Genomic DNA, 16,449 nt, shown 5'->3' with positions numbered 1-16,449 from the left:
CATGCACAGTATTCATAGAAAACTTAGTCTCGTAATTATTTTGGGAGAATTTTTCCGAAGTATGATCTGTAAGCTACAACTTTCCTTAATCCCAAACTACATGATGTTATTTGTGTAAAAGGCAACTCATAGCTACATAGCTGTAATTTTGAAATGAACACCTTTCTTCCATGCTCAATTTGTATGATGTTGTGCATAGCTAGCTTTCATATGATACTCTTAACGATAGACTAGAAATTGATAACCCTTTCCTGCGGATGTGGAGTTTTAGTATACAGTAGTATACCGTAGTATGTGTACAGTATAGAAATATGTTGTTTGACTTTATTGGGCAAGTGTTAGCTATTTTAACAAGCTGCCTAAAGTATTTATCAAAATAAAGATAAACATGTATGAAATTTAGTCAATCTTTTTTCTTTTCCCACTAAATGAATGCTTTTTAGCTAGTACTTCATGGTTCCTTTTCGTCTTGAACTGTTGTCACAGATGTAATGTTTAGGCAGTTGTACTGTATGTATACATGCAGCAAATATCAAGTTTCCAAATTTCGGGCTTTACCTTCAAGTATAATGTAATGGTTCATTGTCGAATCTTATTTACTGCATTTTTACTGGATTTTATCATTTGTACAGTATCAAAACATTCTCTAAATCAACATGGAATGCCTCTTCTAATCCACTTAATAACTGTTTACACTAAAGTCACATCATATCTTTCTTCATGATTAATTTATTCATAAATGACCTTCACCATCTTCTGTCAGTATTGTCATATTGTGTGTCTGTGGACTAACCTTTCTTCCTGTCTTTGGTCTCACTACATTCCATGTATCACTTGCTTCCCGAGGGAGGACTACCTATGAACAGGTACAGTTTTGGTGTATTTGTGTTACATGGCCCCCTGCTAAATTTGTTGGTGTTTTTTTTTTCATTTAATGCTCATTGTGCGTTAAGTTTCATATTGTTGCTGGTGGTTTTCTTTTTGAGTGGTTTAGTCATCGAGTGTCATTGATGTTGTAGGTAAATCTTCCTGTTTTCTCTAACTTTGATGTGCTTAGATGGTGCAACACATTACAAATTTTCCAGGGGTAGAGATTATATATATAAACAGGTAGACAAATTTTCTTTCATGAGTGCTTACTATCCTGAAAAACAAATCCCCAGGATGTTCACAGGATTAAAATGTTAGGAGAATCATTATCATGCCATCATTTTCTCCTTGTATGCCTGAGAAATTAACATACATGGCTAAACATACACAAAAATGCTTACAAAAGGTTATTATATTTGTTAATGACCTTAGTAAATTCAAGACACACAAACAGCAGACCTGTGATGGCATAAATCTTCAACCAATGCAAATGACTGCCCTTGAAATGATTTTGTTGAACATTTTCATTATTTTTCTTCCCGGAAGAATTCTCACAAGTCCCACATCTACCTAACGTTAGATTCTTTGGTTATTTTACTAAATTTCACACCATTGTGATTGACTTTCTAAATTGAATAAGATTCCAAACTTGGTTTAAAATGTTTAATTGGAAGCCACCCGACGTTTAAGTTGTAATCTATAAGCCCTTGTGGGCTTCTCCTACATTTTGTGGTCGCTTAAGCATCATAAAAATAACTGCTGATTATTTATGTATTTATTGTGAATGTCTTGAATTTACCAGTCATTGCTGTAAATTAGTGGTAATGTTCCCTTGGTGACACTTGTTAATACTTACACAGTCTTAAGGTTATTTTGTTTCTTTTTTTCTTGTGTGTGTGTGTACCTTTATCCTTCTACATGTGTTACTGTGTCTGATATGACCTTACTGTACGTGACCAGGTTTCCAATCCGTATTGCACTTCAAGAATTGGTAATTCAAATGAGAGCCCCATTGCTTTCCGTACAACTTGAAAAACTCAATTAGACTTATCTGCTGTTATTATCCCTATAATTGCAAGTCACGATCTCTTGTGCCTCTCGTAACTTAACAGACTGTAGCTTTCTTTGAGGGATAAATATTTGCAACAGGTTGGCATAGTAAGCAGGCTCATTAATTCCCAATTTGCTTTTGCTGTACTATAAATAAAAATATATCACAATTAGTATAGTGGGTGGAAGCTTTGAAGGGTTCATAGCTATATAGCATCATGCAGTGGTTCATAGCTAATTTGGCATATTGTGCACTGGCATCATTCAGGGGTTTATAGCTAATTTGGCATATTGTGCACTGCAGGGACTTGAGCAAACAAAGATCTACTATACAGGAAGAAGTTCAATACACAATCAGGGAAGACAGTCTGAAAACATCTTCTGTGATTGACAGCATTATATATAGAATGATGTCATCTGTTTTAAGCATTTCATTTCCTCTCATTATCTTGTGAAGTCTGGTTTGTATCTCCTCCACCCCCATCCCCCCACCCCCTCTCTCTAGAGTAACAGGTGTGTCTGGGAGGCGGTGGTTCATGTAACATTGGTACAGTAGTTGGTTGGGTCTATGGCTGAAGCCTTGGTGCTGTACATCATGTACAATGATGTATGAGAAGCCATGAGTAGCAGTTTATTAGATCAGTGGTTTGATGGAGCTTACTATGACCCTGGGAAATATACAGATTCATGGTTTGCTTTTCAACAAATGAATTGTTGCTTGTGTCTTAAAACTTCCTTATTTTTTCTTTCAAGTGTTGTGTGAAAAGATGCTAGGATATACTATGAGCTCAATGATCTTCAGCTGCTGTTTGTAATGTTGAGAATGTAGTATGATAAAACATTGATCAACTGTGGCAAGTTGATTTCACCTTGTTAATCACATCTCCCTCATCTCACCTCATCTCTCCCTCATCTCACCTCTCCCTCACCTCTCTCTGTACTTGAGAACATGTATTGAGACACCTGATCATAAGATGAAGACATATGACAGTCCAAGTGGTAGTGATGAGCATAACTACATCATAATAAGCATTAATGTAATTTATTTATTAAAATGCTCATCATCCAAGCAGGGAATCTCTTAACATACTAAATTTTACAATGTTTTTGCTATCTCCAGTGGCCTTAGTACTGTATGTATAGTGTATGTGGGCAGAGACCTTTAACATTCATACTATGATTTCATAGCTACACATCCATCTTCGTTTGATTGCCCGATCCAGTAAAATTCTTCAAAGATCAATAAATGACCATCCTCCCCTTAAAGCCTCCCAGCATATCAAGAATATATTTTTCTGCCATCAATATGAGGTAGCGTCTTCTTCGTCACAAGACATCTCGAGCATGAAACATCCATGCGTATCGAATCAAGCCTCTCTTGTACAGCAATTCTTGTTATGGGAGGCTTCTAGATCAAGTTGTACAGTTTACATCAAACTCTGTCGCATCTCCCTGCTCCAAGACATTGATTAACTCTCGAAACTCCATCTCGTCTCTCTGCTGGAGGGAGGAGCTGTCTTCATTAGATGGTTCTAGTTCTGTAGACAGTAGTGCACACACTAGTTACTCTGTGTATGATTCAATATTCTACGCTACTACTACATCCTAAGTCTCGTTTAACCTCGTCAACGGATGTTTTCAGTCCTCGATGCCATAAATTATGTAATAATTTGGAAGAAATCCTCACTCAGTATGTTGGCGCCTATGTCAGTATTATTGCAGAAACTTGACCATAGACTACACATAAATCATTTAAGTTGTGCCAGTTGTGTACTTTAGGTATCATGGGCTAAACAAAACTACTGTATGCAAATGCTGTAATGTAATATATACACTGTATATATGTAAATAAATATCAAAATGGATAGGAGTGATGCGAGTAGAAAGACACAGCATTATTTACAACACTGATAATTAATGCTTGGCTTTGCAAATTGTTATGATTTATTATGTTGTGTTCGTATGTCAGTTCCACTCTTGGGATAGCAATTGTATCCAGGAGTTTCCCCAATTTCAGTTAGTGACATGTCGTAGAATTGCAGGTCTAGTGTACAATGGTGCTACATAGGTGTGAGTAAAAACTTTGAAGTTGGTCAAACTGCAGTGATTATCATACTGCCCTTCAGTAAAGTAGAATTGCAGGTTTGTGGTGGATGGTGTTAGGTATGTGTGTGTATAGCCTGTTGTGGAAGTGGTGTTTTATAGTGATTTTTTCTGGTTAGTGCCTAGTGTACAGTGAGTAAACTTTTGAAATTGGTCAACTGTAGTTATTATCATACTGTTCTACAATACTAGATTAAAACTCACATTAAATCTAATAGCTTTGGAATATTCACAATCAATGTTTTCCTTTTTTTCCCCCTGTTTGGTTTAAAATAATATTGAAGCTTTTTAATTTTTTTTTGTTTTCTGAATCTCACTTTTTTTGTTATCTATTACTTTCATATGTTTTTGCTTTGCTATTTTATGTGTGTAAGTTTGTTCTTTCACAGTAAGTACTTGATGTTGTATGTTGCTTTGACCTTGACTATTGTCTTTCAGTATTTTTGTTATGGCCATAGATTTCCTGGCTTTCTTCCCAGTGCTGATTCTAGCAGTCTTTCATATGTCCCTCGTATCACGGGGACGTACTACAAATGAACAGGTATCAGCAACAACCATCTTCAATTGAGGCAGCCAAATGGAAATTTTCAATTTAATAAAAAATCAATTAAATCCCCCCCACTTATCTTCTACCCTTCCCACTCTCCTTCCTTGCACCCCCCTTTTTTTTCAAATTAGAAGTTTTTGACCGATGTTTGTATGTTTTGGTCAAGCAGGTTCGATATTAAGAGTTATAGCTCAACACAGTGCACAATGTAGATAACACTCTCATTATGCCAATAGTAGACATTATTTCAGGCCCTTTTCAACCCTTAATGATGCCCTATGAAAGCAGAACATTTTATGTTCATTCTGTCATTTTCGATTCTGATAAATAACTTTGTGCACAAATGACATTTTTTGAATAAGCCGGATACTGTGAATATTGGGGAAAGGTAGCAAAGAATAGTGAAAATTAGAACATGGAATTAATTAAGGTTTTAATTACTTGTTCACTCATGGTTAGCTTACTGTATGACTCATCTCCAAGGATAACTCATCACTTTCCCTCAGAAGATATATTCTTTCATTTTCGATATTAATCGGGGTCATCAGAGATTTATTTGAAACTGAAAGTCATTCAAAATTGAAAGCAGTTTATGTATTCAGATGGCATTGTTTTGTTTGCAGAAAAAGGACTTAATTGTTTGGTGCTAACATTGTAAATACTTTTTTAAAACAATTGGAGTATTGCTAGTTTGAAGGTCCTTGATGTGTAACAATTGATGTATTCAGTAATTTCAGGGGTGAATGTGGTCTTCATACCTTGAATTATGTATTGTAACATGAAATGAAAAATCAGTCATTTTAACAGATATGCCATGCCTGTACTCTTTGGTCAAACCTTATAGTTCAGTAAAAGTAAAACATTAGAGATAGGAGACAGTTTAACTTCCTTAAAAATAATCACATAGGTAAAATTAGACAGAGCGACAGGGAGGGGGGGTGGGGGGAGCGGGGCGGGAGATGACAGGGATAGCTTGTCAAGGACAATGGTAGTGTCATCACCTAAACTCTGAGGGTTAAACTAATTTAGAGTGAGAATGGGAGGAAGAATCAAAATGAAGATGATCAATATTCTGGAGGTTTAAAGAAAGTTATAAATATGTTGAATAAACTAGTTGAATGTAAAATCTACACTTAACAGCAGTATCGTACATCACTCATTGGACAGGTCAGACATGCTCCAACCCCATCCTTAACTTCAAAAAGAAGAAAGAAAAATAGAATAAAGTGATATGAAAAATTCTCTTCAAGGAGTACACTAACCATGAAAGCTTACAAAAACAGATGTTTACACATAGCAGTTGAATTTTTGAATGTTCTGGTTCTTAGTTTAAAATGAAGATTTGTTTAAATAATCCAAAAAAAATCAGCTTAAATCTGTTTGATCCATCTGCCGCATCTGGAAGGAGATTTATTTTTATTTTTTATTTTTCTGTCACTTTATCCGGAAATTCAAATTCAATATGGCCATATAAGAAGATTAACAATCCTCCCTTGACCTTTTGGTAACCTTGATAATATTTTACCAAACATTTGGCAAGATACCAAGCCAAGTAAATTAAATTAGTGGTTCAGATCTATTCATACCATTGATCTTGGAGAATGCCAAGTGGTTTGCCGAGCCAAGATATGTAGTGTGAAGAGAGTAGTGTGAATGTCAACAAAAAATTACATTTTACCAGAAGCCATATATGTATATATATGCTGATCTGTCCATGTCTGGACTGCTGTAGTGAAATAACAACTGCACAATTTACATTACATTTGGTTATCAACTAGTAAGCAGTGTAGTTATATTGTCTATTAGAATTAAAATTCAAGGAGAAGGTGTCAGCATGGTGGCTTTTTGTCCTATTGTCAATCATGGATAATAAGTTACGATTGATGGTGGATATAAACTGAATATTGTTTAATATAGTTAAATATAATATACTTTAATAATATATAAATAATATAGTTTAATATAATAATATAGTTTAATAAAATAAAATAATCAATCAAATAAATAATATAGTTCAATATAATAGTTGAAAATAACTCTGAACACTTTTAAATATCATGTTAAAATTGATATTATGATTTAAAATTTGTTTCTTCATCTCCTTCAAAATGTGGTAAATCATTATCAAACCACATCAAATTTATCATGAGTTGTATATCTCCATCCATGTGTCCTGTTATTCCTAGACGAATGTTTGGTTCCCAGGTTTTGGGGTAACCTATCAAGCTGCTTTCAAAGGAGCGATTTAGAATTGTCGAAGCATAGTATCCAACTCTCCTGTATCCAAGTATAGTATCCAACTCTCAGCTGTGTAGTGTCATACTTTTGATTTACATTACATTACATTTGATTTACAAATCTCATCACAAGATCTCAGACAAGAGCCAAATATGTGAAGGAAAGCTTTCCCAATTAGTGTATTTTTCTTTCCTTCCTGGAGAGGCCTTTAGTTTACCCATGTTCAGTTTACCCATGTTCTATCTAACAAGTGTGTCGGGGCTTCGCAGACAAAGGAAGAATAAGAAACCGAATTAGACCAAAAAGGACGGAGAAACTTGTAACACATCATCAACGCTCCGCTGAATTCAACATAACTTGAGCCTCTGATTGAGGTTTGAAAATTTGGCGATTGTGAATCCAGATTATCTGAAATGTCGTTAAAACTCTGACTTGATGGAATGTACAGACCGTTTGCATTGAAAATGACCTCATTCTTGGTGTGTTGGAGAAACAGTATTAACCATATTAAAATTAATTTGCCATGTCTTGGATTTTGATTGAACAGACTACTGTTGAATCAAGACAACCTAATTTAAAAAGGTTTCCTTTTATAATGTGAGATTGACATTTCAATAAAGTTATCTCAACTTAATTTGTAAGGAAAGGTTGCTTTATCAAGAAACGCTTCAATTTACATAAACTCAAGTTCCAACTTATATTATGATTTGCCCTTCTTATTCCATTTAAAAAATCTGAATTCGTGTGTGCCATTTACATAAAATTTCTTCACATATTGAAGGAAAGGTAAATTAACAATTACAGAGTAGATGTTGGTGGTGATTCTTCGAATTATAATTGTTATTTCCATCTTTTCTTTTCTTTCTTTTGCAGGTAACCGGGAAGTTTCGTAGTGGTCACAATCCATTCGATAACGGCTGTTTGCAGAACTGTGTCCAAGTATTCTGTGCGTCATTGCCACCAAGGTACGGTACAACTCTGTGCTTAATATCATACATATATTATCATATAATAAACATGTTTTATCATATGATATCATACATACATTATCATATCACATCATACACATATTATCATATAATATCATTTATATATTGTCATATATATTACCATATATTATAATACACATATTATCACATAATATCATGTATATATATTATCATATAATATCATACATATATTATCATATCACATCATCCATATATTATCATATTATACACATATCATATAAAATCATATATATATTGTCATATTGTCATATATATTACCATATATTATAATACATATATTATCATATAATATCATGTATATAAATTATCATATTATATCATACATATATTATCATATTATATCATACATATATGTTGAGTGTTGGTGACAGATATCTCTTGTCCTGGCTAGTTTATGTTAAGGCCTCATTAAGCATTCAATCTCAACCTTTGAAACAATCTTTTTTCTGACACTGTTGTGTCCTAGACAATCACACAAATGTGGTGATGTAAATTTTGGACAGAATATTTGACCCATTTGCAGAGTTAGAAGGAATGGAAACTTCAGGCAATGAGATTGCCTAGTAATCCAAAACATTAGTCGGACACATGCTCTGGGAGGTGTATTACTGTACATACCTACCTGTACAGTAGGCTGTATGCTTCACTATATGTGTTATACAGTATGCCTTGCACCATCACTGGTGGCATTATGTAACATTAGTCGGACAAATGCCCAGAGAAGTGTATGGACCTAACTGTATATACCAGTAGGCTGTATGCCTCACTATATGTGTTAAACAGTATGCCTTGCACCGTCACTGTTGGCATTACGTAACATTAGTTGGACACATGCGCAGGGAGGTGTATTGACCTCACTGTATATACCTGTACAGTAGGCTGTATGCTTCACTATATATGTGTTATATAGTATGCCTCATGTAACGTCTGGCTCTCTCCATCTCTCTGAAATAACGTTTCCAAAACAAGTCATTAGTTCTTCCCTGGCGGCTGGATCCGTGACTGATTACACAGTTCACTATGTAGCCTACATTGTTTGAGTTTCTTTCAACATTATTTATTCAGCCGATGTATTTACTCGCAAATTTACCGGATCATTATGATTGAACTGACCGTATTGTTGACAAACACGAGACAGTGTTATTGGCAAAAAAAGTGCATTTGTCATGATTGTGTGAATTTTAACAACACAAAAGTACAAAACAGAACAAAAATTTGGTGTAGAGTTAGTTAGGGATCGGTTTATTCATGTTCATTAATATAATGCATATTGAGACATTAAAATGTTTTGAATTCTCTCCTGCTAATGGACCTCAAGTATCGGTCGGAAATTTGTCATTTACTGGTTTAATGCTGGTCAATAAGACCAAGTGCCTGTGATAGTTGAACACACTATAAGTACATTATCTGTATATGTCATCCTGCTTTGAGAGTTCAATAAACCATAAATATCTAGTGGCTAGCTTTATTCAAGTGTGTGCTACCATGATGCATTAGCCCTCTGACTCAAAGCACTTTCTTGAAAGGAACCCAAAAAAGTGGATATTTGTTGATTGTGGCTGTTTTAAATATGAGAGCAAACCATTTGTCATGTTATGTTCCTCTGTATTGTCTCCAACTGTTGGTGTTGTTATTATTAATAGTTGGTATGTTATTGTTAAAAGTTCTGCAGTGAGGTTTCAGAAATCCTCTAAATTATTTTCAGACATTCAGTAGTGTTGAAGCCTCCATTTCATTGTAAACATAGTCAAACCGATACCTACCTTAACAGTTTTTTTTTGTCCATAGTATGTACTAGATAATCACACAATCATGGCAATATGCTTAATTGACATTTGTAGAGATTTGAGGGAGTGGAAAATCCAAAATGTAGTATCAAAACAGATTGTTGGGCAATCATCATGGAATACATTTAAATGACTTTAAATTAAATAATTGAACATCTCAGTGATGGATATTGTGAAACTTCTTGTCGAAATTTAAACGAGAGCCACGTCCTAACAAATTTGGGACATCCAAGCATAATTGGGTGCAGTACTGTTTCCCGAGGATTCAGTTGTAGAGTGGTGAGACCAGAAAGCGATCGTAAAATTCATGGTTTTTGTGTCAGTAAATTGCCTCTTGAAGTCAGAAGGATGTCTCTCTGGCACTTTCCTGTCTCTCACCTACTCAGTTCAAAGGACAAGTCCCAACTTGACTACTGTGATACATTATGGGATGTTTTCACCATTGATGAGCGCAATTATGTATTAAAATACACATTGAGAGGTCAATATGGCCTGTATTGGATTTCATTAAAACCCGTAACTGGTCGCAATCAGTCAATCTCTGGCCTTGGCTTGTAATTACAATGAGAAAGAACAATAGTTGACTTCGTCATGCAGCTAATTTAGAGCTGCTAGAATATCTCTGTTGCCATGACTACAGTTTTCTTTGTAGTCAGTCCTTGAAGATACATATCATTGTTCATGTCTAATTTGGAATAAACTTTCAAATTGGTGTGAAGTAAAATTTCTCCCATCGAATCTAAATTCCCAAAGTGGATAGAAATAAAATTACCAGTCTTTGTTTGATTTTGATTGTCCAAAGGATGGTTATATTTAAATGACATGGTTGGTAGTTCAAAGCAGTCTGGATATTTGCTAAGGAGATTTTAATTTGTGATTTTCTATCAGAAAACTGATCCATCCTTTTCCTCTAGTTTGGTGTTGGTAGTAGGAAGAAGGTGACTCTAATAAGTATTTGAAGTAATTTCTAAAGATTTTAACCCAACCTGGGTAGATTTTAACCCAACATCTGGGAGGAGTTTTAACACTCTGATTCTATAATACCATCCACTGTGACACTCTAAAAGTGAGTTTGTCATTTTCCAGATTATTTCACCTTTTCAGCTGGAAATGTACTTTTTTGTTTAATCTATTTTCCTTACTTTTCTTTTCTCAGATATGTGCATCACAAAGATAGAGTAGTATTGGCAACAGCAGCTAAATACCAACCCTCTAGCCACGGTGCAAATGGTATATCAAATACCCCTGTATCTCTGACGGCACAAGTCAACAACATTAACCAGCTGAATGCAAATTCCAAGGTAAAGGATAATATATATCCTCATGATTGCAGATATCCAGGTTTACTCAAAGCGGTTCAAACCTGCTGCAAAACTCACAATTTACAGTAGGCCCAATTGAAAGGTGGACTTAAATATAGGGAAGCCAGATTCATGTCTTGTAGTCTGTCTGAACTTCACCAATAATTTAATTAATGTGATGGAACTTTGGAGCATATGGAGGTCTTAAGTTGTGTACATGTAATATGCAGCCTTTAAATATATATGATAAGTGCTGTTGGCGAAAATTTGTTGACAAACAACTCTAAATGATGGAGTCCCTGGGGATTGAGTGTCAGGGTTTTTTGGAAGATTTGCAGGAAGAAGGAATTTGTATAGACCAGACTAGCATATGGAGATTGAATTAATTTAGTATTTTGGGCAAAAATGCCTACGGGAGATTTCTTGATGAAGAGGTCAGTATAAAGTGGGTTGGAGGTTTTGGAAGATGAGGTGGGAGACAAATGTTGAGTCTAACTGATGTGTAATTTTGATGTATTTGACAAGATATGTTTAGTTGGTTTTATACCTGAAGTAAATGTAAGACATATAAAGCAGCAACAAGGACATAAAACTTCCTGAATACTTTGTTAGTTTTCTACATAAAGAACTGACGTTAGTTTTCTACATGAAGAACTGACTGCCTCAATGGTTACAATGTGTACCACATTAAGTAACTTTAATATACGAAAGTGCAAGCTCATCATACGTTAGGCACATAACTAGTAATGAATTTCCTGTTTGGGTATCTTATAATGCAAAGCTGTTAAGAAGATATAATGCTTGCTCCTTTTTGTTGTAATGTGCAGTGTCTTGTTCTAGAATTTGGTGATTCCATCCAGAAATCCATATGTTATCATTTAGTTCACTTGATATGCCATTCAGTCTATAACCTTATAATTTTATTGTCACATAGCAGGATTCTATCTATAGGCAAACTATTGTTTATTAGGTTTATGCTGATGTAACAAAATGAGAACAGAAATTTGCATGGTTTGCACATTTTCAAGTTTGATAATTAGTAGTGTCCTTTAAGATTAAACAATGCAACAAATTTGTGTCGGAAATTCTTGATGTGAAGCCAGTGACGATCTGCTTTTGTTTCTGTAGCTGTTGATCTTGTCCATGAATGTAGTAAATATGAATCACCTTATAGCACAATATGCAGCATCATACAGTAGTAGTTAATAGAAGTTACATTCCTGGCAGTCTGCGCGTACAAAAAGTATGCAGTCTTTGATGCAGCGTGTGGCTACTCTGTAAACTTTACACCAAATATATAAACAGAAAACTACCTTTGAAAGGGTAGAACCTCGGTAGCATGTAGATGATGCCTTGGAGAAAGTATGGTCAAAAGTCGGAGGGGGTAGTAGACCAACTGTAGTATACAGAATTTTCTAAATCTCTGTCTTTCGTGTACGTATAACAAACAGGAAGTCTAAAAAGTGACTGTGTACATTTGTAGTCAATCAATTAATGGTCCACAAAGGGGCTCTGTTTACCCCATAACCATGAACCTTTGTGACTTCCATTGAACAAAAATGCAATTCTGATAAAAGCAAGGAATCCCAAACTCTGACAGCAGTTATATTGGGATACAAAGAAACAACTACGCAGGCTTTTTGCATTTGGTTCTTTTTAACACAAGTTCGTTTTCCGCTACGGTTCCTGCGAAAACTTCTTGCTTACTTATCTTTTGGAAGAATTATTAAATGCTGGTTTGAGTCAAGAAGATCAACACTGAAGACACACACAAATGAAATGAATTGATTTTATTTGTAAGTCTCATCAAATCATGCATGAATTACTATTGGCCGTTGTATAGAGTCTTAAAGGAGGGAAGTCTTATACAATCTTTGAGTTAGTGTTCAAAGCTCTTTTAACTCAGCTTATTATTTCCCCAGTCTATTAGTTTATGAACCGTCAGGGTTAACGATGGTTTTCGGCGCTTTTAAGGGGAAGTAAACTCAAGGTAATCCGTTCATGAATAGACGGTCAGTATCGTCGGGAATTATACAACGCATTTTCAGAAGTGAAAAAGTGAAACCCTCGGAAAGCATCGGGTTTCGTGGGAAAACGTTGTGTGTGTCAGGTAATGTCAACTTTGGGGAACTACTACTGTATGTACTTGACAAACAAACATGTTCTAAGTTGATAAAGTTGATTTGTTTATATTTTCAGAATCATGTGCAGGTGGATGATAATCATACTGCCACCTATCCTGTCGCTGATCAGAGAAGCATAGGAGAAACCAGTCAGGGAAATGATTGCGAAGCAGAGCCCCCTCCCCCACCACCACCGGTATCTTCAGTCAACCAGGTTCATCTCTACCAGATCCAGCAGACCAACAGAGCCTCACCGTCTTCACACAGCAGCAAACACATACGGTACAGCCGCAAAGATACCAGTTTTAGTAATGACAGCAAATCCACCAGCCCCTCTCACAGTAGCTCAGACATTTTGAGTAGTCCCAGGTCCAGGAGAGGTAAACTGGACTGGGAGTCCTCCAGTACGACTCCTTCGTCGAGCAGTGCAAAGAGTCAGGCCACAGGCAATCATCTTGGTCACCATCCGATACCAGGGGTGGGAAACCATTACTCCAAAAGGAGTAATGGACACGGCCCTAACCACATGCCCTATCCCTCGGGGAGACACCTACCCCAGTCTCCCACTCAGATGGGCAATGGAGATTCGGCTCGAACAAGGAGACCAATCTCATTTGTAACCGCATTGAAAGCAAACGAGGACATAGAGGAAGCCGATGATATTATTGAACATAACGGACATCGTGGTCACCCTAGCGGTCACCCTAGCAACAACCATTCAGGCCGGGCCAGACATTACGTTCATCACAAATCACCGCAAACTAAACATGGTGTCTCCTATGAGACTGATGATAGAACTGTATTCTCTACATACGAAGTATCTGTCTGAAAGAAATGGCAGATGCAAGGATGACAGATGAACCTTAAAGTACTGTGAAGAATGACATCTTTAAACCTGGAGAAGAAGAGAGAATCCTTTGTCTGGTGTCACAGCCAACATTTAGACAAAGTTTACAGCTGTTCTGTCTTCATGATCAGGTCTGTGAGTCGTACTCCTCCATCTTGCATCCAGAGTCGTGTTAAAACAGGGATGATGGGGGGGTGGTCGTTTACCTAGTAAGAGGAGATAGATGTCCCATGAACAACAGGGTTGATGTGGGGGTTGTTATCCCTGAACCTGTTAAGAGGAGATAGATGTCCCATGTACAACAGGGTTGATGCGGGGTTGGTTATCCCTGAACCTGTTAAGAGGAGATAGATGTCCCATGTACAAAAGGGTTGATGTGGGGGTCATTATCCCTGAACCTGTTAAAGACCAAATATGGAGGCAATTTTTGTTGTTGAGATTTTCCATTAATTTAGGAGTTTACATACCCATAATCAACATGTGTAAAAAATAATCTTCGAAAACCTACTATAACCCATCAAAAACGACCACGAAAATGGACATTTTGGGTAGTCACGTGACATGAACCTCTGGAATGTCTGAAAACAGAGATTGACCCAAAGGAGCCTCTGGTCACCGTGTGACGTCAAAGTTTGTATACCGCGAAAATCAAACGCTGATATAGGCACCGTTTGTACACAGATAGCGAACAATTGTACTGTTTTTGACTTCCAATTTCGAGCGTTTGAAAAGCTGTTAGCTTAAAACAAGAACACATGAAGGTTAACAACAAGTTTTAAGACAATTATAAGCAGAAAGTTTAGTTAAATTGCTTATTTTATTAGCAAAATTTCCACTCAAATGGAGGCATCTTTTACATAGCGTAGCGTCAATAGGTCCGTATACGGTACAATATACTTACATAGTACTTACTCGTTTTAATATCCAAAAGTATACAAACACAGAAAAGGTATCCTGTCAATAAACAAATTTAGCAGTGAACATCCTAATCCACGTTTCTTGTTCAAACCTGGGCGAAAAACTACCGTGAGTCTGTGTAATTCCATAGAGTTAGGTCTAGTTGAAACAGGCCTTGACCAGTACTAACATCCCACAATCACAGGACAGTCACTAACGAAATAAAACGTCCGATCGCTACATACTACTGTTTTTATTCAACTCCTTGGACCATGCAGATGTCGGAATAAACAGAACGGACAATATTACACATGTATCACGAACTCACGATACTGGAATACAACAAATGAAATAGATAAATCCTAACATGGCTATTTACACATGCTGTGAGCCAACGCCGGCGAGAGTTGTAACTAACTACCGTACATGTACTAACAATGCTATACCCTTGGCACGGTATATATATACGGTCATCTCTTACAGTAAATATATTACTGTCAATTGCGTGATATAATGTTACATGTAAGGACGTCCAGGGCGTGTTTACGGTCAATTTCACATTAGCTATGTCCGACCATGGTCCGACACAGCTATCGACAGTATATAATTTTCACAGAATGAGACATTTGCAGCATACACAGAAGCAGGGTCATGCATGTGGACTCATGGGCATGAGATACTCCGGGTGCTGAAAAATCTTTCCGCGTGGATCTCAAAAAATTGATCCAAAGTCTGCGGCGTTTTACGTCGGTTCTTTTACTCGGAATTCTAAAAATGCTGATGCTTTTGTTGGATGAGGTATAACTGCAACCTCCAACAACACAGAATTGTGACATTTTGAGGAAAAAGGAGTGATATCGTTGATGTTTTTGGCAGCTCAAGTATACGACTTTACACACTAAAAGTATAGTTGTGAGTGAGGTATACAAACGTTGACGTCACATGGTCACCTGATGTCTTAGGAATGTTTCAGGAATGTCTGAAATAGAAGCTGACTTTTCGTCCCATTTTCACTTATTTAACGTCCGAAATTGGTCAAGTTAATTACAGCAATGTAATTGGAGTCAGTTAAGGATTACATACATGAAAAATGGTGGGATTTTATGTTCATCGAAAAGTCTCCATAGTTGGTCTTTAAGAGGAGATAGATGTCCCATGTACAACAGGGTTGATGCGGGGTTGGTTACCCCTGAACCTGTTAAGTGGAGATACGTGTCCCATGTACAACAGGGTTGATGCGGGGGTGGTTATCCCTGAACCTGTTAAGGGGAGATACGTGTCCCATATACAACAGGGTTGATGGGGGAGTGGTTATCCCTGAACCTGGTAAGTGGAGATGGGTGTCCCATGCAATGGAGTCATAACAGGACTTCTAATAGAAATGCAATATATCTTAGGCTGAGGATCTGTTGATGAGTGTTCTGCTAGTCCTAAATAGTGTTCCTACAAGTCAGTTTTGAAGCAACACGTTTCAGAAAAGATTTCAGGGTTATAGTATTAGAATTATTAACTTCTAGACAGTTTTGTTTTATAACCAATGGTAATTTTCTTTTTGCTACCTTTTCAGGTTCCCTTCTACCTGTGTGTAAATGAGAGTTTGTTACTACCTTAATATTAATTAGCTAAGACAATACCAATTAGTCTAGAGGCTATATATATATATATATATATATCAA

General features: G+C 36.4%; 1 protein-coding gene across 2 annotated transcripts in view; it reads left to right on the top strand.

Moving 5' to 3' along the window:
* Window positions 1-14,916, top strand: part of LOC139980541 (uncharacterized) — a 33,252-nt gene extending 18,336 nt beyond the window's left edge. Inside the window, exons 5-8 of one of the 2 annotated variants that reach the window (XM_071992260.1) lie at window positions 764-866; window positions 7,682-7,773; window positions 10,762-10,906; window positions 13,106-14,916. In XM_071992260.1, the coding sequence (XP_071848361.1) occupies window positions 764-866; window positions 7,682-7,773; window positions 10,762-10,906; window positions 13,106-13,858 (1,093 nt within the window). In that variant the 3' untranslated portion in view covers window positions 13,859-14,916. Of the gene's footprint in view, window positions 1-763; window positions 867-4,461; window positions 4,565-7,681; window positions 7,774-10,761; window positions 10,907-13,105 lie in introns of both variants that reach the window. The other variant, XM_071992259.1, reaches the window with a different exon arrangement.
* The last annotated feature ends 1,533 nt before the right edge of the window (window positions 14,917-16,449 follow it).

Source organism: Apostichopus japonicus, chromosome 15 (genome assembly GCF_037975245.1).
Source record: "Apostichopus japonicus isolate 1M-3 chromosome 15, ASM3797524v1, whole genome shotgun sequence".
Classification (NCBI taxonomy): Eukaryota; Metazoa; Echinodermata; class Holothuroidea; order Aspidochirotida; family Stichopodidae; genus Apostichopus; species Apostichopus japonicus.
Note: the sequence above shows the minus strand (reverse complement) of the source record. Positions and strands in the feature narration are given on the sequence as shown.